The sequence below is a fragment of the Colletotrichum fioriniae genome (genome assembly GCF_027942845.1).
Source record: "Colletotrichum fioriniae strain IMI 355084 chromosome Unknown scaffold_12, whole genome shotgun sequence".
NCBI classification, from domain to species: Eukaryota; Fungi; Ascomycota; class Sordariomycetes; order Glomerellales; family Glomerellaceae; genus Colletotrichum; species Colletotrichum fioriniae.
Genome location: NW_027076848.1, coordinates 29,839 through 50,503, shown reverse-complemented (window position 1 = coordinate 50,503; position 20,665 = coordinate 29,839). Strand labels below are relative to the sequence as shown.

The 20,665-nt window shown below is 50.4% G+C and overlaps 6 protein-coding genes across 6 annotated transcripts; 2 read left to right on the top strand and 4 right to left on the bottom strand.

Annotated features, from left to right (window-relative positions):
- Positions 1-2,465: 2,465 nt before the first annotated feature.
- Positions 2,466-3,833, top strand: nob1 (20S-pre-rRNA D-site endonuclease nob1; the record flags this gene model as incomplete). The annotated part of the gene is made up of 1 exon (XM_053195841.2): positions 2,466-3,833. The coding sequence occupies one exon, from the start codon at positions 2,466-2,468 to the stop codon at positions 3,831-3,833; it is 1,368 nt and encodes a 455-aa protein (XP_053046574.2).
- Positions 3,834-4,280: 447 nt separating this feature from the next.
- Positions 4,281-4,520, bottom strand: NOP10 (snoRNP complex protein; the record flags this gene model as incomplete). Its single annotated transcript, XM_053195840.1, has 2 exons — positions 4,281-4,291; positions 4,346-4,520. The coding sequence occupies 2 exons, from the start codon at positions 4,518-4,520 to the stop codon at positions 4,281-4,283; spliced, it is 186 nt and encodes a 61-aa protein (XP_053046573.1).
- A 4,134-nt stretch (positions 4,521-8,654) lies between these two features.
- Positions 8,655-11,285, bottom strand: N0V96_009209 (uncharacterized protein; the record flags this gene model as incomplete). Its single annotated transcript, XM_053195839.2, has 1 exon — positions 8,655-11,285. The coding sequence occupies one exon, from the start codon at positions 11,283-11,285 to the stop codon at positions 8,655-8,657; it is 2,631 nt and encodes an 876-aa protein (XP_053046572.2).
- Positions 11,286-12,988: 1,703 nt separating this feature from the next.
- On the top strand, positions 12,989-14,192 carry AYR1_1 (NADPH-dependent 1-acyl dihydroxyacetone phosphate reductase; the record flags this gene model as incomplete). Its single annotated transcript, XM_053195838.2, has 4 exons — positions 12,989-13,029; positions 13,115-13,167; positions 13,265-13,433; positions 13,556-14,192. The coding sequence occupies 4 exons, from the start codon at positions 12,989-12,991 to the stop codon at positions 14,190-14,192; spliced, it is 900 nt and encodes a 299-aa protein (XP_053046571.2).
- A 3,485-nt stretch (positions 14,193-17,677) lies between these two features.
- On the bottom strand, positions 17,678-18,017 carry N0V96_009207 (uncharacterized protein; the record flags this gene model as incomplete). The annotated part of the gene is made up of 2 exons (XM_053195837.2): positions 17,678-17,876; positions 17,929-18,017. The coding sequence occupies 2 exons, from the start codon at positions 18,015-18,017 to the stop codon at positions 17,678-17,680; spliced, it is 288 nt and encodes a 95-aa protein (XP_053046570.2).
- Positions 18,018-19,181: 1,164 nt separating this feature from the next.
- Positions 19,182-19,898, bottom strand: N0V96_009206 (uncharacterized protein; the record flags this gene model as incomplete). The annotated part of the gene is made up of 1 exon (XM_065758581.1): positions 19,182-19,898. The coding sequence occupies one exon, from the start codon at positions 19,896-19,898 to the stop codon at positions 19,182-19,184; it is 717 nt and encodes a 238-aa protein (XP_065612646.1).
- Between the last annotated feature and the right edge of the window lie 767 nt (positions 19,899-20,665).

The following is a 20,665-nucleotide window of genomic DNA, read 5'->3' as shown; positions in this document are numbered from 1 at the left end:
CAGCTCTGGCATGCCTGCCGGACACGACGTCTCGGTAAGGGAAAGGCGGGAGCGGCAGCGACACCATTAGCATCGGAAGATGGGTCTTCGTAAGTACAAGAGAAACCGAGGCGCTCGCAGTTGCTGCAAATGTCGCGTCGGCCGTCGCAGCGAACCTTACGGGCCCGGCAGGTGACACATGTCGTCGCCGAGGACCGCTTTGTCGGTTTCGGAGACACGGACGAGGCTGCGGCTGAGGCTGTCACGGTGGTAGCTGCGGCGGCGGCCAGGTCTGCGGTTGTGTTTGCCGTCGTTGAGGCAGCGGCGGTGGTGGCAGCGGCTGTCGGTGGTCTGTCGGGTCGGAGGTGATGTCCAAGGTTGTCGTTGTTGTTGTTATTGACGCTGCTGTTGCCGATGGTGTTGCTACCATACAAGTCTGCCATTCTCCCAATTACCTCGATAGGCGCGCGCCCTCGTTGCTCACCGGAACTCGGCGGCGCGTACAGTAGACATGGAGAGACAGATGAGGCTCGGTCTAGGGCTCATGGATTGCCCATTCCGGAGAGCAATCGGCGTGGGTCTCTTTGAGTGCGCGCGCAGCCGGCAGCGTGTCTACTTAGCTACTGTATTTGTTCCGAGGTGCGACTAGGTATGCAGGAGAAATCCGGGGAACAATTACACTGTGTGTGACTGTGCAGCTTACTTGACGTAAGGCTGGGCAGAGTGTGAGGATTGACAGTCAGTTGGGGGATACGGAGGACGGGGAATGCGTAGGAAAAGAGAAGGAGACGGAGGAGATTGGCTCTGGGGGACGCTCCGTGACCGAACTGTGAACTGTGCATGTGTCTCCCGGCACCACACTGGTTCTCACTGCTCAGTTCTCAATCCCCGGCAACGCTCCCTCTCAGGCGATAGGACAGTCCATCTAATTTACGTTCCTGCACAAGTCATAGCCGTAACCGGGCCCTTTCGGGGGGAAGTGTCTCTGAGACCTTGGGAGGTGACATTAGTTCCTTGGTATCGGAGCTTTCAGGCAAGGCAAGCTCAGCTGAGCAATCCGATCCGTCATTGCTGGGCATTAATCAGTGGGGTGTGCTCCCCTTCTGCTGCCAACACCACCCCGAAAATCTCTCCGGTGGAAGGGATGTTAGGGCGAGGAACTTTGTTTCTAGAACATCCAACGCCACTTAATACCTACCCCAAGAGACCTTGAGAGTCTGTGAGACATAAAAGCAATGGGGCGCTTCCACTCAAGTTGGCACGACTAAAGTATAGGCTTCAACCATAGGCCGAGCTCGGAATATCTTGACTTTAGCAGGCAAGAATCTCCTGCGAGATTGTCCCTTGTCTATGGATCATGCCACAATAACGGTGAAGAGATCACCGTCAGTTGGAGAACCATGCATCCAACACTACTCCGGCATGACGGGCGGCTGTCGGCAACCTGTATGGCCTAGATGGCTTGGATTTGTGAGACTCTTGCGAACGGGACTGGATGCTGAACAATAGCTCGAGCGTCAAGAAGCGGTTTTTGAAATCAGCACCGGTTGCAAAGGCTTATTTAGTAAGCCTTTAGAGTCACGCGACACAATGTGACTGATGTGCAACTCATAGAGGCTGAGAAGCGTATAAGATACAATGGCCGGCTGTCGGTTTCGTGAAGATCACCGATTGCCGTCACCGAAAGCCGCTCTTGAGAAACCTCCAAGAAATACGTTGTTTCTGCATTTCGCACGCAATCGCCTTTTGACCAATACATTGTGCCCTTTTAGAAGGTGTATTAGACTTCTAGCAATGTTTTCCAAGGTCGATTCATATTTATCGTGGTTGCCTCATGGAGGGAAAAGCTAAGTATGGCCGAGAGCCGAACTGAGCCTTCCCTGGCCCTGTATCAGCGCTTCACCGCAGCTTCTCTTATCACGTGGGATTTGGCTTATGATACGTGTAGTCTTCGAACATATCCGTAGACATGGAGCTTCGTCTAGGGTCTGACGCCGGTCAACTTCTGCCTCCATTACCTCGCCCCTCATACTATGTGCTTCGCATAATGTAGGTTGGTAGAGATTGTAGGTCTCTCTGTTGAAATCCCGACAAAACATTCTAGGTATTGAAGGCAGTCTGCACTGTATTACAACGCCGGGTCAAAATATTCAATCCGGATTTGGAATCCGCTACACCGACTAGTGGTCATGGGTTCTCGGTGAGGCGAGGCGGTCAAGGTGTGGTCGGGTGGCGGTGCGGGGCTTGACCGAACAAAAGGGGAGGGGTGAGGTACTGGTAGGCTGTCTTATCGAAAAAAAACTACACCCCACCACAACCCCGCGATAATAGAGAAATTTCCCATTCCGTTCAAAATCATTCGCCGCACTCACTGCCTGCTGCCGCCTCGACACACTCGATTTGTCTGCATCGGAAGATCATTCTCATCACTTCGTTGCTTTTCGACGCATAACCATCCACGACAAACGAAAAGTTGACGTGCCGTCATGTCCACCGATGCCGTGGCCGCCCCGGCGGTCGCAAGCCCAACTGCGGCCGAGGAGCGCAAACCTATCCACGCTCTTGTTCTGGATACCGGTCCATTGATCAAGAACGATCCTCCTGTCAGCACTCTGCTCGCACAGGCCGATGAGCTGTACATGCTGCCCTCCATTGTCGACGAAATTCGCGATGTCAGCACCCGCACTCGAGTTCAGACTACCCTCATGCCTTTCGTCAAACTTCGCAACCCCCGCCCCGACAGCATCAAATTCGTGTCCGACTTTGCGCGGCGTTCTGGTGATCTCGAGGTTCTCAGCAGACCTGATTTGCACCTGCTTGCCTTGACCTACGAACTCGAGCTTGAGAAGACTGGAGGCGACCAGAATCTGAGGAAACAGCCGGGTGCGCGGTCTTCCAACGACAAGGCGCCCATCGCCGATGCGCCGGCACCGCAAGCCGAGGTTGCAAACGAGTCACAAGAAAAGCCCGTGACTGAGACCGATGAAGTGACGGAGCCCACTCAGGTTCAGGAGGGCACATCGATTCAACAGAGCGCCGAGAAGACACAAACCGAAACTCAGCAGAGTGGCACAGTGGAAGCCTCGTCATCGGACGCTGAGACGACACAGATTACACAAGATATGAGCAACCTCGAGGTGGACGACAAGACGACATCCGAGCCAGCTGTATCAAACGTAGCTAGCGCCAATGAAGCTCAAGGGGAGGAATCAGACTCTGAAGACGGCTGGATTACGCCGTCTAATGTAAAGAAGCAAAAGGAGAAGGACAGCAAATTGCTGCAGCCGACCGCGCCTGCGATTGACATCAAGGTTGGAATTCTTACCTCTGATTACGCCATGCAGAATGTTGCTCTGAGAATTGGGCTCAACCTGCTCTCGCCGTCCATGTCGCGCATCACGCAACTCAAGACGTGGGTCCTGCGATGCCACGGGTGCTTCCAGGTCTGCAAGAAGATGGATCGCCAGTTTTGCCCTAGCTGCGGACAGGCCACTCTGATTCGCACGTCTTGTACGACTGATGAGGACGGCACCTTCAAGATCCACTTGAAGCGCAACTTCCAGTGGAACAACAGAGGCAACGTTTTCAGTATTCCCAAGCCTTCAGCTGGCACAGCCAGCGGCAAACTCTCCAAAAACGTCGGTGGCAAGAACAACTGGGGTACCAACCTCATTTTTGCGGAAGACCAAAAGGAGTACGAGAGGGCTGTGGGTGACAATCGCCGTGCTCGACGGAGAGATCTCATGGACGAGGACTATCTACCGAGCATTCTTACAGGTGACCGCCAAACTGGTGCCAACGGTAAGGTGCGACTGGGTCCGGGAAGAAATATCAATGGTCGCAGGAGGAGATGAGAGGTAGTAGGTGGCTGGAAGCTGATGTTCATATGTTCTGCATGATACCATGATAGACCCCTCAAAAGGCAGGAAAAGGGCCACTCAATGCAAAGAGTCAAACGGAATGGGAGGAAGAAAAAACGAGGTTGGATTTTGGATGTGACGCTCTAATTTAGGAATTGCAGAGCAATCTATCGTACGTAACACGGACCTAGTAAAAAGACTCCGATAATTCCCTGAATGCAAGCCTTTCCCCAACGCCGATTTTTGTATACCAGAGCTTGTATTCACGAGCCTTTAACAGTGCGCAAAGGGACTCGCTGCTCCTTCCTCCGTGCCAGACCATACCTCATGCTCCATTTGTTGTGGATGAGTTGTTTTCAGCGGCGCATGGTGTCGTGAACGAGCTGGGATGTATCGGCCGGGGGTATGATTTTTCGATTGCTTCTTATGCGATTGACATATTTACTCGGCCTCTGAAAGAACGTCATTAGGTGGATTCCAGGTCGAAGAAAAGGCGGGAAACTTACTCTGCTGCGTAAGCAGAAGGTTGAAGCGACGCTTGAGCGTCACGCGCTGGCGCGACCACTTGTCATCGGGAGAGAAGCGGGCAGGGTGGGCAGACTTGGTGACCTTGCCGTCGACAACCTTCTTGAGGGTGTAGACACGGCTGCCCGCCTCATCGAGAGTGTACATCAAATGCATCGTGGAAGTCAGGTGGTGATGGACGGGTTGAGCGTAGGATACTGTCGGTAGGTGATGATCACTGTACAACGCCTGGTTGGAGAAACTTTTTTTTTTCTGGCTTTGCGATGCAGACATTTCCGAGGCACGTGACTCTCGGTCAAAAACCAATAGATAAGGCCAATTGGACTACCTTTTCGGTGTAGAGTGGGGCGACGTATAAGGTACCTGAATCTAAAGGTGATTCCGTACCTACCTACTATATGGTAAGGTACCTGCTGCCAGGGTCTTAATGTCACAACCCTTCATGTAAAGTTATTTGTGAGAAATTCGCTTTCGACTTTTGTATGATATTTATTACTAAAGTACTGAGTAGCGCACACGTGAAGTCTGCGTGGCTCTATGCATCTACCAAATTGGAAAGCAACACCATGTTCAAGATAGTATACCAATCAATCTTATCCGCTAGAGGCCAGGTTGGGAATATATTATGGCATGACCTACAACTCGGCGTTATAGCAACCCATGTCTGACCCATTCGACTTTCGATCAAGTTTAGGGGCTGTCAAATCTCCCCACCCTTAGTGGTGGTGGTCCATTCCCTGCTCCTTAAAGGGCTTGATGCTGTTGCCTTTAGGAAATGAAGGTCCTATCGTTGGTAAGTGCACATTCTGATCATCGCAGGACGATCAACTCACCGAACTTCGGGTGGACGATGTAATTGTCCTGATAAACATCTACTGTGTTGTCCCGAGAATAATCCATGACCTTGTCAAAGTCAATACATTGGTGAGGCGCCGTTTGGTTCACGATGGGCTTCGCGTCGATATTGGTCCACATATGGGTGATGATGGAAATGTCACCACGGCAGGCTGCGCCCATGCGCAGAACCTCAAGACAGTGCTCTGTATTCATGATTAGTACTATTCTGGAGTCGACGACTACACCGTTTCAATGGCAAACTCACGGTTATGCTCTCGATTTGTAGCGATTTCTTGCTCGGTTGCGTTAGGGAAATAGTATTCGGGAGACAGTGTTTGGTAAAGACGCTTCTATACATTTGGTTAACTTTGTTCAGATAATCAACATAAGCGGAAGATAACTTACAATGCAGTGCAACTCGTGGAAGACGCTGAGCATGCCAAGATACCCACCATCGGGTAGCTTGACCGCCTCATGCTCCCGTCCCCAACGATGAACCCATTCCTCGGAAACTCGGATATTGTTATCTATACGATTCACACTGATAAGTGAACTTTCCCTCTTGAGTTTCAGGAGCGACCTACACTGTAGCAAGTCCCTCCATGCTTGGTCTACCTCTGGTCTTGGTTCGCCTGTGTACTTGCCATGTGGTGGGCCTTGAATAGGGAAGACTTCGAGATGTGTCTCCTCGCCGACAGCTTTCGGCGGTGCTGTACCCTAGTGAGTTTCTAGGCCTGGAACGGAGCAGCTATATTATAATAGCATGGAACCTACCATCTATCAAACTGAACACTCCTGAAAATGGTCTGTTGGGCAACAGTGACACAGCAAAGATTGCGGTGTAGATGGTGATCAGGAAGACGTGGAGAGTCCACATCCCGAATCTACGAAGCTTTGATGTGTGCCGTAATTTTGCTGTTGCAATTGCGGCCTCGACAGCTTCAAGACTTGATGCTACATTCTCATCTGAGTACACAGGCGCGTACTCTTTGTAGTTTCGGCCCATCTCGAGTTGTCTCTCGATGGCGTTTGGAGGTGAAGCAGGTACGAGGTTTGTCAAGGACTCGACAAGAGAAGAGAGTGGGATCTGTAGGTCAACGAGGCAGAAAAGATTGAACGGCACGATTCCTCCGTTGAATAAACGACCAAATGGTTCACGAAGACAGATAGTGGGAAGACGCCAGGTGAGAATTGAGAACTGTCACAAGAGAGCGTCTTCGGATCGAAACTTGAAGGATTCGTGATGGATCACAAAGCCCTGCAAACCCCGCCACCGTCACAGGCGTGGGCGTGTCTTGCCCGACGACCCATGCGGGACATGTGCTGATCAATTCATCCTTTCCGCCCCATTCGGAAGGTCTGTATCTTGAAGGTCATCTTATCTGTAATGGCGTTTTGCGCTTACCTCCGTCAGAGGTGGAACAGAGGGCTTGAATGGAAGGAAGACGAGTGTGTCGGTGCATCCAAATCCTTCCAGCATAAACACTATACCCAGCCGGAAGAGGCCCCGCGAACCTAGTCCAGTGTCTGACAGCGGCTCGCTTTTGGAGTCCGGACGAACCAATCTGATACCAATAAACCACCCTGTTGTGTGTGCCCCTGTCGTTGCATTGCATGTCAAGTTTGCCTTCGTAACAAGAACAATGAAAAGTCAACGTCGAAAGCAAGTTTCTGACACCTAGTGGGTATGACAAAGCCAACCCACCCACATTTTGCGTCAAATTAATCAAACCACAACACCTTTTGCATTGAGTTTCATGCTTGAATCTGCGAAACAATCTTTTGAATGAAGGTTGATTGCTCCCTGCTTGGAGGATTGGGATCTTGGCATAGATAAGTGTACAGTCAATCTGTATGGACGAAAGACAGCAGCAAGTCTGGTATCGAACGCGTGACTGGTTGTCCGAACACCGGCCTAGAAGACCACGAAGTCTCTGGGTCTTCGTCAAGTTCTATGCACCTAGATCCTATGGCTGTGGGGCGAGAAACTAATTTCAATTTGGAAGGTCAACCATGGAGGTGCTCGTCAGCATGGCTATAAACGGCTACTTCAAATGCCAATGAAGACTGGACAAATCCTTCAACATTTAGCTTACTTTCTTGCCGCCATAAACTGCCCTGTTAAACCGAGTGTTCGGAGTTGCACAAGTGAAGCCACAGTTTTTCAATCATGACTGGTGAAACCACGATTCCTCAGTTGCGAGAGTCATCCAGATGTCACCTGCCTCTTTCACCTCGCAGATCAGCTTGCAAGGTTTAAGCTCCTGATGGCATTAGCCTAAAGCCTTTCCGCCATCATCAAGCTCGATCAACTCGTCTCATAAGGAGTCGATCATAAGAGACAGCTACAACTCTTTCCACCATCCTTTAACTAGAGCACTTCAATCTTCTCCTTTTCATTCAGACCAGCTCTTTGACTCACACGACGCTTCTGAAGCATTCTCTTGACTCGCCAAAGCCTACCTGACAACATGAAGGTGATCGTTTTGTTAACGGCATTGGCGGCTTACGTTGCTGCGTTGCCTGCTATTCCTCATTCAGGTTATGGTAGGTAGTACACTGAAGTTGTCAGCTGGAGATTGGTTTCTCAAGCTAAGCATAAATAGATCAGACGAGTGCAGATGAATCCTACCTCCCCATGAAAACACGGGCCGATACCAGTGCCGACGAGTCTTATTTGCCGATGAAGAGGGCCGAGATCAGCGCTGACGAATCATACCTTCCGATGAGGCGGGGAGAGACGAACGCAGACGAGTCTTACCTCCCGATGAAGCGATTCGAAACTAGCGCAGACGAATCTTACGATCCCATGAAGCGCGCTGAAACCAGTGCCGATGAATCCTACCTTCCAATGTAGGCAGGCTCACGTCAAGCTGGGCTCTTTTGGTATCCGAGTCTTCCAACTACGACATTAATTTGAGCAAGAGAGTTGACACCAGGCTATTGAGTTGAAAGATCACTAGCTCCAACTTGAGTGCGATACTGAGCTGTTTTGGGGGAAGGTAAATAACGGAACATCTACCTGACTTTTGCTCTGTAGAACCAGAAGTCTTGACTAAATACAACCAAGATAAATCATTGCAATTTTGAGTCAAATCTAGCCCGGCCTCATGTATTCAACTGTCAAACTGCTGCTTGATATTGCTCCCAAAATACCCAAAACCTAGCTTGAATGCTTATGAACCCCCCCTCCCAACAGGTTTGAGCCGCGTGTTGCCGGGTTCTCCTGGCAACTCACAACTCTACGTCAGTGGTGGACTCGTAGTTCAATTAAAGTTAAGACTACAATACTGGCGACCAGTATAGGCACATGGGACTTTGGTTCACTGGGCTTGTACAAGCTTCAGTTGCCCAAAATCACACTACTCACCCAACTGGTACAGAAAAGAAGTGCATGGGCAAAGCGAACAGGTTATTGAAGAGAAGCCGAAAATAGAATTCAAACGTAGAAAATCAAACTAAAACATAATTTGGATCATAGAACTCGTAGTACCCAGAACCCACTTCAGTTGACTTCCCCCCATTAGGCATAGTGATGTCAGCCTTCGTGTTGGGAGGAATTTCGACAACCATGTGGAACCCATTGCGATGAACGGCATTTTCCTCTTCATTATTTTCAAACCACCATTGGACCCTAACCTCTCCATAAGGTGAGACGTATTTCGAATCGGCACTGGTAATGTTGCCACCGGGAATCGGGGCGACAGTGATGCGCTTCCAGCCCGGTTCCGCAGGAGCAATGCCGCCAATGACTTGATGCATCCAGTTGGCGACGGAGCCAAAAGCATAGTGGTTGAAGCTGGTCATCTCGCCAGGATTGACGCTTCCGTTTGCGAGAAGACTATCCCATCTCTCCCAAGTGGTTGTACCATTTTGAACCACTTGATACAACCAGGAAGGCACTCGGGTCTGAAGAAGCATGCGATAGAAGTCTTCAGTGGCGCCAATGTCTCTAAGAGCAAACCCAAGAGGCGGTGTGCCTGCAAAGCCTGTGCCAACAAGGTAGTCATTATCTGCAACAATCTGTCGCAGTTTCTCGGCAGCAGCTGATTGCTGTACTTCGTCAGTGAACAGGCCAAAGTTGAGAGCCATGGCGTACGCAGTCTGTGTCTGGTTTGCCAGGACGCCATCTTGGATCCAGGCGTCGTGAAATGCTGAGATAAGGTCCCTCTGTTGAGTTCGGTATTGGTTTGCCGCGTCATCACGTCCCAAAGCTGCGGACATGTTTGCGAGGAAATCGGTCATGTGGATTAAATACGCATCAGCGACCAAATGCTTCGCAGTGGTGGCGTTCCCGGGGGCATCTGAGGGGGCTTTGGGGTCGAGCCAGTCGGCGAATTGGAAAGAGCTGCGGTTCCAGAGGCCAACCTCGTTACGGCTGATGCCCGTATCAATCCAAGCCTGAGACTGGAGGTATTGTTCTTCGAGAAGGCCCAGGTCACCGAACGCTTGGTAAATATTGAAAGGGTTGGCAACAGCTACATCTCCCCATACTGCGGCGGGAGTAGCGGGGCCTCCAGGTGGGATCGTAGGAATGGTGAATGGGACCACCATCGAGTTATTTCGCTGCATCTCTGACCAGATGTCTTTGTGCCAACCTCTCCAAAACCCGGCAGCGTTGTACAAGTAGTTGGCCGTTGGAGCAAAGGCGTGGGCATCACCAGTCCACCCAAGTCGCTCATCGCGCTGTGGGCAATCGGTGGGAATCGATAAGAAGTTTCCCTTCATAGACCACCGCACGTTGTGATGGAACTTGTTGAGAAGTTGATTGGAACATTCAAACCAGCCGGTCTGTTCCATGTCGCTGTGGACAACGACAGCTGTGACGGAGTCAGCGGTAAGAGGAGTTTCCTGTGGCCAACCATCGACCTGAGCATAACGGAAGCCATGGAAAGTGAAACGTGGTTCCCATGTCTGCGTGCCGTTACCGTGTAAGATAAGGGAGTCAGCCGCAGTAGCAATTCTAAGTGGTCTCAGAGCGAGCTCCCCATCTTCGAGAACTTCGGCATGGTGGAGAGTGATGTTCGTTCCGCTGGGTCCAGAGACCGTGAGTCTTAGCCAGCCCACAAGATTTTGGCCGAAGTCGATAATCGTCTTACCAGACGGAGACGCGAAGATGGACTCCGGCTTTCTTTCTTCAAGTCGTCTGACAGGAGGCCCATCGGGAGGGACTAAATCGCCTTTGAGCGCGGGTAACTCTCTCACCGCCAGCCAGTCGTCGGCGGCGAATCCTGCGGATGACCACCCATCTAGTTCTGCCTCAAGCGTAGAGTCGTAATGCTCGCCGTTGTATATTTCGGACGTGATAAGTGGACCGGTGTTCGCTTTCCAAGTCGCGTCGCTTGGCACCATAATCTTGGAGTCATCTTCAAGAGTGATAACTAGGAGACTGAGAAGACCGATGGTGTCTCCATAGTTATTCCTAACACCGCCACCGTAGCTGAGTCTACCAGAGAACCATCCCTCGCCGACCGCAACACCAATTGCATTTTCTCCGCTCGAAATAAGTTCCGTGACGTCGTATGTATCGTAAACATGCCGGTAATTGTATGATTGCCATCCGGGGGCAAGAACATAGTCACCAACGCGACGGCCATTGATCTCCGCTTCGTAAAGCCCCAATGCAGTGATGTAGAGTCGTGCACGAGTGATATTGGCGTTGATAAGAAAAGGCCTTCTGAAATATACCGGACGTTTAGGAGCCTCAACCTCAGTCTCCCTCTCGGCGGCTATGGGAACAGCCCCAGCCCAGTCCGAAGAGTTGAGGAGCCCAGTCTCGACTGTGACCCAATCTGACCAAGGCGTAGACAGTTGGCCAGGTCTACCGTGGGCTCGAGCTCGTACACTAGCCTGCTCGGCCGTTTTCAGAGCCGTTGCTGGCCATGGGACAAGGAGAGACGTAGTCGAGTTGAAGTTGTGGATGGTTGGGGGGTCTGACCCCTTGAGAATCTCCAGATCGTAGGCGCTCTGCTCCCAGTCAACGGCATTGCCAGAGAACCGCCATGAGATGCGAGGCTCTGATTCGGCAATGCCAAGAGCTTGTCGATGGTGCTCAAAAGAAAGCTGAGATATCGAAACAGCCATGATGAGGAGAGAGTCCTTGAACAACTCCACCTAAGGTAAGTTGACGAACAAAGGTCCAGAAAGACTTGTGTCAAGAAGAGATGAATGACACCGCAATTAGACAACACATATATATATATTGGTCCACAGAGGAGTTTTGAATGCAGGCTTGAACAAAATCCACCGAGGCCTGTCGGGAAGCTTTCACCCGTGTCTTCATGCCCTTGAACTTGCCAAACCGCAAACATTATTGCAGTTCCTCGGCCGTCGCTATCCCGTCAACGAAATTATGCTTGAGTACTAGCCTCAGCTAGGCATTCCTAACCCCTCTGCTCGTCTTAATCAACCCGAAGTCTGTGGATCTTGCCGTTAGTTTGCGGGGTCCCCAGACCGCAAGGTAGTACCCCTGACACCTTCTGACGGCATCCAGGATCGGGTATTGATCTCACTAGGGGCTCTTGGCTTTACACTGAAAGCCGGATATTCCGGCCCACGGTGAGGACCTGACCAGGGTAGTGATTTTATCTGTTTGCCCAAACGTTCAAGTAACAGTGGCACGCGAATGCTGGCGTCTTGATGGTCACCATCAGTACGTTGTGTAAGCAAACACTACACAAAGACTGGTTAATCTCCTATCACAGAACTGCTTGCCTTGCACCAAAGGAATAAGCATCAAGGTTGAGTTCTGGACCTCATGGGATGAACCAATGTTCAAACAGTGAGCATGCAACCCAAGAGACTCGCGACCCCGCATTGATTTGTCGGTAGTTCCAAGAACCCAGTTACCATGCTCCCTTTCCCCAGCTTCTCCGCAATGTGACGTGCGGGGGGCATGCACGTAGTTGACGCATGACGCGACGACGTTTTCCATACTCGTATTTGGCACTTTGATTGAGTACAATAGCAGCTGATTATCAGTGGATTCGATACGCGGGCAGGCCGCAGCCAGCCCGCAGCCAGCCAGGAGGAGCTATTGCGAAACATTTCCACGAAAGCAAAGAGTTTGGCCGACATTCCGCGGCGAGCCTCCAATCCCACCGGCTCGCATAATGCGTGATGGCAAGGAAACCTGAAGTCTCCCCGACTTTCCGAGCTTCTCGCCTTGGCATAGATTGCTCGTTAAAAAACCGATCTCTTCCACCGCAAAACAACATCAGCCCTTGAAATTGGGAGTTGACATTTCCGGTACCTCGCGAGTTGTCAGCTAGATACTTCCAACCTGATTACCGCTCAGCACACCACAGCATGTTGCCGAGCTTTTGGGGCCTTCGAAGCTTCAACCCTTCTAAGGCTGCTTACGAGCCCCACGGTGAGTGGCTCGAAGGATAATATCGCATGTCGCCGTCGTGGGAATGCACGTTACGGATCCATAGCTATCGTAATGTACACTCGGTAGGATAGAGCGGAGCCTTTCTCCGACGCGTATGCTCGAAGCGTAGGAAACCCCTCGCCTAGGGAGGATTCTTGATTCTTATTGCACGGACTTATCCGACGTATTACTAAGGACTCGGCCGAATGATGTAGTCCTGGACGCAAATCCGCGGGCTGCGGACCTGAGCGGCCCACATGTTTTTCTTGTCCAATTTGAGCTCAATTTACCTCGGGATTTATCTCGCCAAGTGGTCTGAGAGCAGCCAAGTGATGTTCTGTCTCCGACACGTTTAATCCATTGACCATAGCTTCCTCCCTCTCCACCATTCGACCTCCAGTGCAGTATCGACAGAATGGGCATCCCGGCAGACAAAAAGACAGTGCTGATCACAGGGTGCGCTACACCCTCCCGACTTAGTCTTAACATTGACTCGCTGAGCTGATCGCTGAAGGCGTTAGTGCTGACACGTTTCTTGTAGCTGCACCCCAGGGGGGATAGGCCACGCCTTGGCCAAAGAGTTTCACTCCAAAGGTGGGTGTCAACTATCCATGAACGAATAACCAGTGTTCGATTTCATGAAACGAACCATCACTGGAGACGTGGCTTGCTCACAACGTTTTACTGCTAGGACTCCATGTCATCGCAACGGCCCGTAGGCCTGAAGTTCTCTCGGACTTGAGCGCCTTGGGATTGACGACATTACCACTCGATGTTACCAACAGCGACAGTATCGCAGTCTGCAAAGCCAGGGTCTCCGAACTGACTGGAGGCCGCCTTGATTTCCTGGTCAACAACGCGTAAGGCTTGCCTCATGCCATGGTGCTCACCAGCCAGATGGTGGCTTTTTTCTTCTTGCTCATTGAGACATGGGTTTATTTGCAAACACTGGCAGCTGTGCTACTTACTAACCATCTTGCAGTGGTTTGACACACACTGTCCCAGCAACCGACATCAACATGGATGAAGTTCGACAGACTTTCGAGACAAATGTCTTTGGCGTCATGGCCATGGTCCAGGCCTTTGTGCCGCTGCTGATCCCGGCCCGCGGCCTCATCATCATGATCAGTAGTCTTTCCGCCATCTCTCCTTACGTCTTTGGCTCAGTCTACACAGCGACCAAAGGCGCCCTCAACTCATACAGCCGTACACTTCGCCAAGAGCTTCGTCCATTTGGTGTGCGTGTCATGATCTCTATGACTGGTACTGTCAAGAGTCAGATTGCTAAGCTCAACCGTGAGCTCCCGCCTGACTCGCTATATACTCGTGTCAAAGAGATATATGCAAAGCGTCTTACATTTTCCCAAAACAACGCGACCGTGTCCACGGGGGAATTTGCCCAACAACTAGTAGCAGAGGTCCTAAAAGGAGAGGGGTGGTTTGGGGGTTGGATCGGAGGGGCTACGAACTGGTTCTGGGCTGGTGGCATGGCTGGGTCAGTCTGGCTGGCTAGACTGCTTTTCGGCGAGTGGCTCTTGGATGAATTGGCATACAGGAAATTCGATCTGCCTAAACTTGAGGCTATCGTACGTAGAGAGAGTGCGAAGAAAGTGGACTAGGCGGATCCGTATATTTCATCAATTCAATCTGTTAGCCTAAGAGGCTTTTCCTCAAATTCCAGTCTATTGCAGCCCGGTCATCTTTGACTCAAGATTCTTCCTCGTCCCTCGAACGGGACTTTGAGCCGTCATCTTCGCGATCTCTGAGACCCAAGAATAATCCTAGCATCAATAGATCATAACATGCCTTCATAATTCCTGCTCCCGTAAATACCACGATCCAAAGATTCTTTCCGGCGAGATATCCTGCAGAACCTAGACCACCCGCTTGAGCCCACGTCTTTACAATATTGACCACGCCCAAAACAGCGGTTCTTTCACTGGGGAGTACTGCAGCTGTAAGGAAGGCCTGCCTGGGCGCTTGATCCATGCTTTGGGTACACGCTCTCAGGGACAGAAACGCCATCGCTGTCCATGTTCCACCAGAACCAGGCGATGGAAGAGGAATCATCGACAAAAAGATAGCAGAAGGCAGGTGAGTAAAAACCATAGTCTTGAGTGGTCCCAAGCGGCGGGCAAGAGGCAGTGCGACGAGGTTCGAGATTGTAGCGAGAAGATTGGTGACCAAGAATAGAGTTCCCAGTGAGCCTGGCTGAAGAGAGTGGACGGTGGTGAAATAGTAAGTCAACCAAGATGGTGATGCCATACCGGAGGCAAAAGAGTCGAGACAAAATAGAATGAGGAGCCGGAACAGTATCGATCGAGACATGGGAGAGATATAAGGGAGTAAAGCCCTTGTGCGTTGCGCGATCGTTGGCAGACGGGACTTTGATCCTGAGTACTGCCTAGATTGGCTCTGCTCGCTGGCCGTGCTGTCGCCAAGTAGAGGTTGGGTTTCGGTGTTTCTTCGCCTAGTAGAATCGTCGGTCTCTGCCGACGGTGCCTCAACGCCAGACGTGAGGGCAAAAATCAACAGCAGCTTGAGTAAGCCGATCGCCGCATATATGAGAAAGACGACTCTGTATGCTTCGTTCTGAGTCCAAGACTCATTCCCTTCAAGCGCCTGCACGACCCAACCGCAAGTCAATGTGCCTAGAGCGGCCCCTGCTGAGCCAAAGAGCGTGTACCATGCGAAGATATCACTGCGCCTTTCCTTCTGCGTAAGCTGAGCCAGAATTGACTCTTCAACGGCGCGGAAAGGTCCAATTTCGTTGCCACTGGGACTGATAACCCCGAATATACTCGCAATGACGAGAACCCAATAGTTCCCAACCATGGCAAAAACCAGACCGCTCATGACCATCAATGCAGCTCCAGTGGCAAGGACTTTTCTTCTTCCAACTTGGTCGGTAATGGCGGTGAGCAAGAAGCTGATGACGACGTCTCCGAGAAGAGTTAATGTCATGAAGAGGCCGATTCGTTCATCAGAGTAGCCCAGACTTGAGAGGAAGTGTACTAAGATAAGAAATGATGCGCCGTACGCAAAGAGGCGAACAAAACGTTGTAAGCAGAGTACCTTAGTATCGCGACATGACTGCGAGATCGATACGAAACCGCTTTCTTCGCCAAGCCGCGATAACCAAGATCCTGGGCCGGAAGACATGATGGTAGCCAGGGAAGAAAAATTGTACGTATAGAAACTATTCAGAAATGCACATTTTCAACATGGACGCTGAAGAAACTTATAAGTCGAACAGTGTATCAGTCGATGTGAAGTTTGCTCGGGCTGTGAGCTCGGAGTTACAAGTGGAGAGGTCGGAGAAGTTCGGTTTAAGCCAAACCATTGCAAAACCTGAGTAATGTCACGTGTTTGAGGCCGCTAGGGATGACGTGAGAGGCAAAACATTTCGTGATTACTACTTGTTAAACTTGGAGTGATACACCGCAAGTAGCGGAAATCTCTGTTCTCGTCCGTTAGTCCCCTGTTCAACATTGCCGCTCTCCCGTCTTGACTATGAGTCAAGGTTACACATGGCGAGAGTGAGGCCAATTGCACTGTGCTCCACTTGAAACACCTAGCCTTCATAGACACAGACGTGTACTGAGGAGTAATGGAAGCGACCTCAGGAAAAATGCCCCGAGCGCCGGCACTGTTCTGCCGGCATGGAGGTCTTTCATCACTAATGTCGTGAAGCTGGGCCTTTTTTTTTATTGTCTTCGTCTTTTTGAAGAAAAGCTCCGTTGGCAATTTGCGGAGGCAGAATGGCTAGCGACTTAACCTCAAATGTTACGGTATTAGCCGCACCAAGGACCGGGATGAACACGCGATATGCAATCTCTCACTACAAGTTCAGCTCGGAGGAGTAATATCAATCGCGGAAACGGAAAATCAGCACCATCTTTAGTACACTTGAGAATTCACCTTCGCAACCCATCTCAAGCGTTGAGATACAATACAATAGCTTGTACCCAAGGCTGCAAGCACATTTCCGAGCTCCCTTTCAAAAAGCAATGCTGAAGATGATCGATCCTTAAGTTAAAATGAGAAGCTCTGGACTGTCGGTTCCTAACTGATTATGAAGCACCGGAGACGTACCTCATCTAGCTACCGAAGCTACCCGTGTAAGATATAGCCTTAAACCAAGATCCTCGACAGATGCTCCGGTGCTTCAATTTAAGCAATGCGTTTTTCATAGCTCAACACTAAAGTCTTTGAAGTTATACACTACAGAACAAGGTTTCCGTTTGGAAACGGGCTTGCTCTCCGAAACAATCCAGGAGGCGACATGTTCTTCGTACTTCAAGGAGCCACTCCACTAAGCGATACAAAAGTCAAGTACAGGTTGTAGAAACATCTGTCAAGCAAGCCTCTAGCGTAGGTAAACCAGACTTAGTCAATCATGGTGACATTCGAGTTTGCATGGGCTATACTAAGCGAGACCTATGCAGCTACCGTATGCACTGCTCAAGACTACATTCTTGCTGTACTGAGCTTCGTAGATTCATAGATCTCCATACTTGCACGGAACACTAAGTGTCAGGGTCATATATCTAAGCGGGGTCGACTATTCCTTAAATTAGAGCAGGACGCCCGGACTCATGCCAATCCATATGAGCGATGGCAGCTATGAGCAGATCAACTTCAGTCCCTTCACATGTGGAAGCAAGGGAGCGCGCTTCCATAAACCTTCAAAAGCAACCTCAAGACCTGGCAAAATTGAGACTACCCGCATGTGCTTCACTGGAACTTCTGCAGAACTTTGAATCCCTATTAGATCACTCTGCTGCGATTGAATTGGTGAAAGAATTATAAAATTGGCACCATAGGAGTTGACAGTATTTATTATCGGACTTATGCTACCAGACGCATGGGTGGTGTTTGGCGAGTGTCGGGCTTGGGACTAAATGGCCTGAAAACAACACTGATGACTGTAGAATTTAGTCCGAGATTCAAGGACTAATTATGATTAAATCTCTACCAGCCCTTAGCTTGGCATTTTATAGTGAGGAGCCTAGCAGTCGGCCTTGCTCTTAGAAACGGGGCAGTTAATGGCGCTAGGAAGGTTTGTATTAGTTGCATGCTCTCGTTTCGGTGGCTGCTGTACTTACTTCTTGTCGGACTCGTTGGCGGTGATACCCGCGGGCTGCTTCTTATCCACAGTGCACTTGGCGAAGACGTTGGGAACAAGCTGCTGGGAAGTCGTGCCACAATCAAGGTTGCGGGTGTTACCGCTGGCATCGGTAACATCAATGTCGTGGCCGACACTGACGTACTGGTTGTTGATACCATCACCGGAGAAGTAACTTCAGATCTCCAATCAGCTCGGTTGCATGAAAGTCCGGTAGGGCTTCTTACCATCCGTAAACAACCTGGCGGCTCTCAAGAGCAGGAGCAGCCTGAACTCCAGCAACGAGAAGAGCAGCAGCGATAGTGAAGGCACGCATTTTGAATATTATTTTAGGATGGGAGGTTTAGAGCGCAATGAAAATGAACGAGTGACGGGTTGCGAATGCAGAGAAGGAAGACCTTTCAACTGCGAGCGCATTATCTCGAGGTTCTTATACTATGATGTCGCATTCTGATAGCCAGCTCTTTAACTTTCACGTATACGGGCCGGGGTGGGGTCTGCAATTTCTCATTGCCTTTCATTATCATGCTCTGGCCACCGCCGAAAGTTACCAGTGCCCGGTGATCCCGAATGCAAGAGTGGCTTGGCGGTAATTCAGTCGAAGTGCGAACTTTATACTGGTTTGATTCTGTTGCAGAGCGGGGAAACAAATTCCTCCCTATCACGCACCTTCGGGGTTATACGAAGGTATATTATAATGCCTTCATCTTGGGTTGAAGCACGGCCCCCTGCCGATGTTGCGCATGTAATAACTCCGTGTCTGATTTCATGAAAGGCCGAAAGAGTGTACTGAGTAGTCTGCAATGAACATGAAATATGAACTGTTTAATGTAGATGAAGGACCTAAATATCCTGGAATGTGCATGTTTGGTTCTTCGTAGAGCAAGATAGCTGCATCGCGCTGTTTTTGAAAGACGGAGGACGTCTTACTGCATAGGCCTGCTTGGGAGGGGTTCATGCACTGAGTCAGGACACAGCCAACAGGGATATGATGAGTTGTCTTCATTTGCAGAAAAGTATCACCGCCTCACAACCATTCAAACCGTATGTCCCCTGATAGCTCGTCGGGCGGGCCGCCGGGGAGCAGAGGATCTTGTTGTAATTGCGCGTTGGCACGTTCGCCTGATCAATACGCTCAGGTTCAATCAGAGAGGTATATCTGTTTCCGCGGCATATTTGCTGCTCATCCCGTGGAAAGACGGGCTGTTTGTTAGCTTAATAAATACGGCAAGAACAACATTGAAAAATACAAATAGTCCCTCTATTTAGAAAATCTGACCCTATGGTAAAGATATTATAGTCACATATTGCGGTACTAGCTGTGTGTGTGATAGTACGTGACTACCTTCTACCCTTCTTGTTGTTCCATCCGAGCGACACGTTTGGCATTCTTTGCTTCCACCGCCCGTGATGGACATAGGTTATCCATCACGATGGGATCAGAATATCCGTCTAAATACCGAAAAAGCTGCTTGTGTGCTCATATAAGTGGAATGACAGCCGTATTCGTGTAGTCTGCAGAATCGGCAGCGCATTCGATTCTGTCCATGCACGTTCCAAAGATACGATCCCACAATCGAGTGTGCTTGCCGTAGTTGCCGCTGGATTTCCAGCCTTTCCGATGATGGAGATCATGATCCTCGAGCACCAACTCGCAGTTAAAGAATTGAAGCGGCCATGCGAAAGGTGTGGGAGTTGTAGCATAGAGACGCAACCCACTATGTCCCGTCAATTCAGTGAATATGACGTATTCCTGGCAGAACCACCATTCGTAAAAGCCCATTGGTAGCCCTACGAACTTGAGCGTCGCCCACGTCAAGAACGGGATACCGGCGATGTCCCAGAACTCTTGCTCACTGTCCGCAAAAAGCGTGAGAAGAGGGTTCGGATGTTTCGTCAGATGGTGTGTCTTGTGATACTTCCACAACGAGTCGACCTCATGCATAAGTCGATGATACCAATAGAACCAAAAATCCAAGACAACACCGTAGAGACCAATCTCGAGAGGAAGAAGCATCCAATTGATTGTGACCGGAGCCTCGTTCGAACGGTACGAGAGGATCACAGCCATCATCGATCGAAATGTAGCCGTCGATATAAGTGACTCCAGTACTGTTTTGACACTTTTGTCGGGGACTCCGTCGCGTTCGTGCTTGTCGCCATCGAGGAATCCGTAGCGTTGGCCGAGACCGCGCATGATATTAATTTGGTGGATGGCGACAGCCTTGATCGCCACACTGTAAAAAACGAAGGCCGCTACCGGGTGAACGTTATATCCAGTCAAGGACACAAAACCTTGATGGAGGAGGAGAGGTACTGTTGCATGTAGCAGTATCCACCGATGGAATTGCCAATGCGGGACGTAAGGCACTGATTCGGCTTTGGAGTGAATGGGCGCAGATCGGTCAAGCTCATCATGATAGAGCCCTAGTCGCTCGATAATCCAGTGGCCGATCTTCCAAGTGCGTTTGTCGCTGCGACGCCAGGTTGACTTCATAGGATCTTTGCTTTCAATCCTAATAGTCTGGCTTTTGTTTGCTGTAGTTGCCGTGAGAGTAGAAGACATACTGACAAGTTTTTCCTAGAGATGCCTCGAGAAAGAGAGCGATAAGAGTCTACCTAGATTAACAACCGCAGTCTTAGCAGGCGCGATCGACCACTTGATATATATAGTTTCATCCGATGATGGTCCTCGGCACTTCCACGTTCACGTGTTTCACCCCCACATCGAAATAAGCTCGGACAACACGTCAGACCCTTATGTAGTATTGACAGGACTGCCCCTACTGACACCTGACTGAAGCTACATGGTGCTTGGACCAGGGTCAACATCTTGCTGGCTGGTACAGCCATGAGTGTTTCATATGGTCCCGAGGCTCAGTGTGGCTATGCGAAGCTATGCGAAGCTATGCGAAGCATCACATCCAAGCTGAGTCGTTCCGAAGCCGAGGCTATCGAAGACCG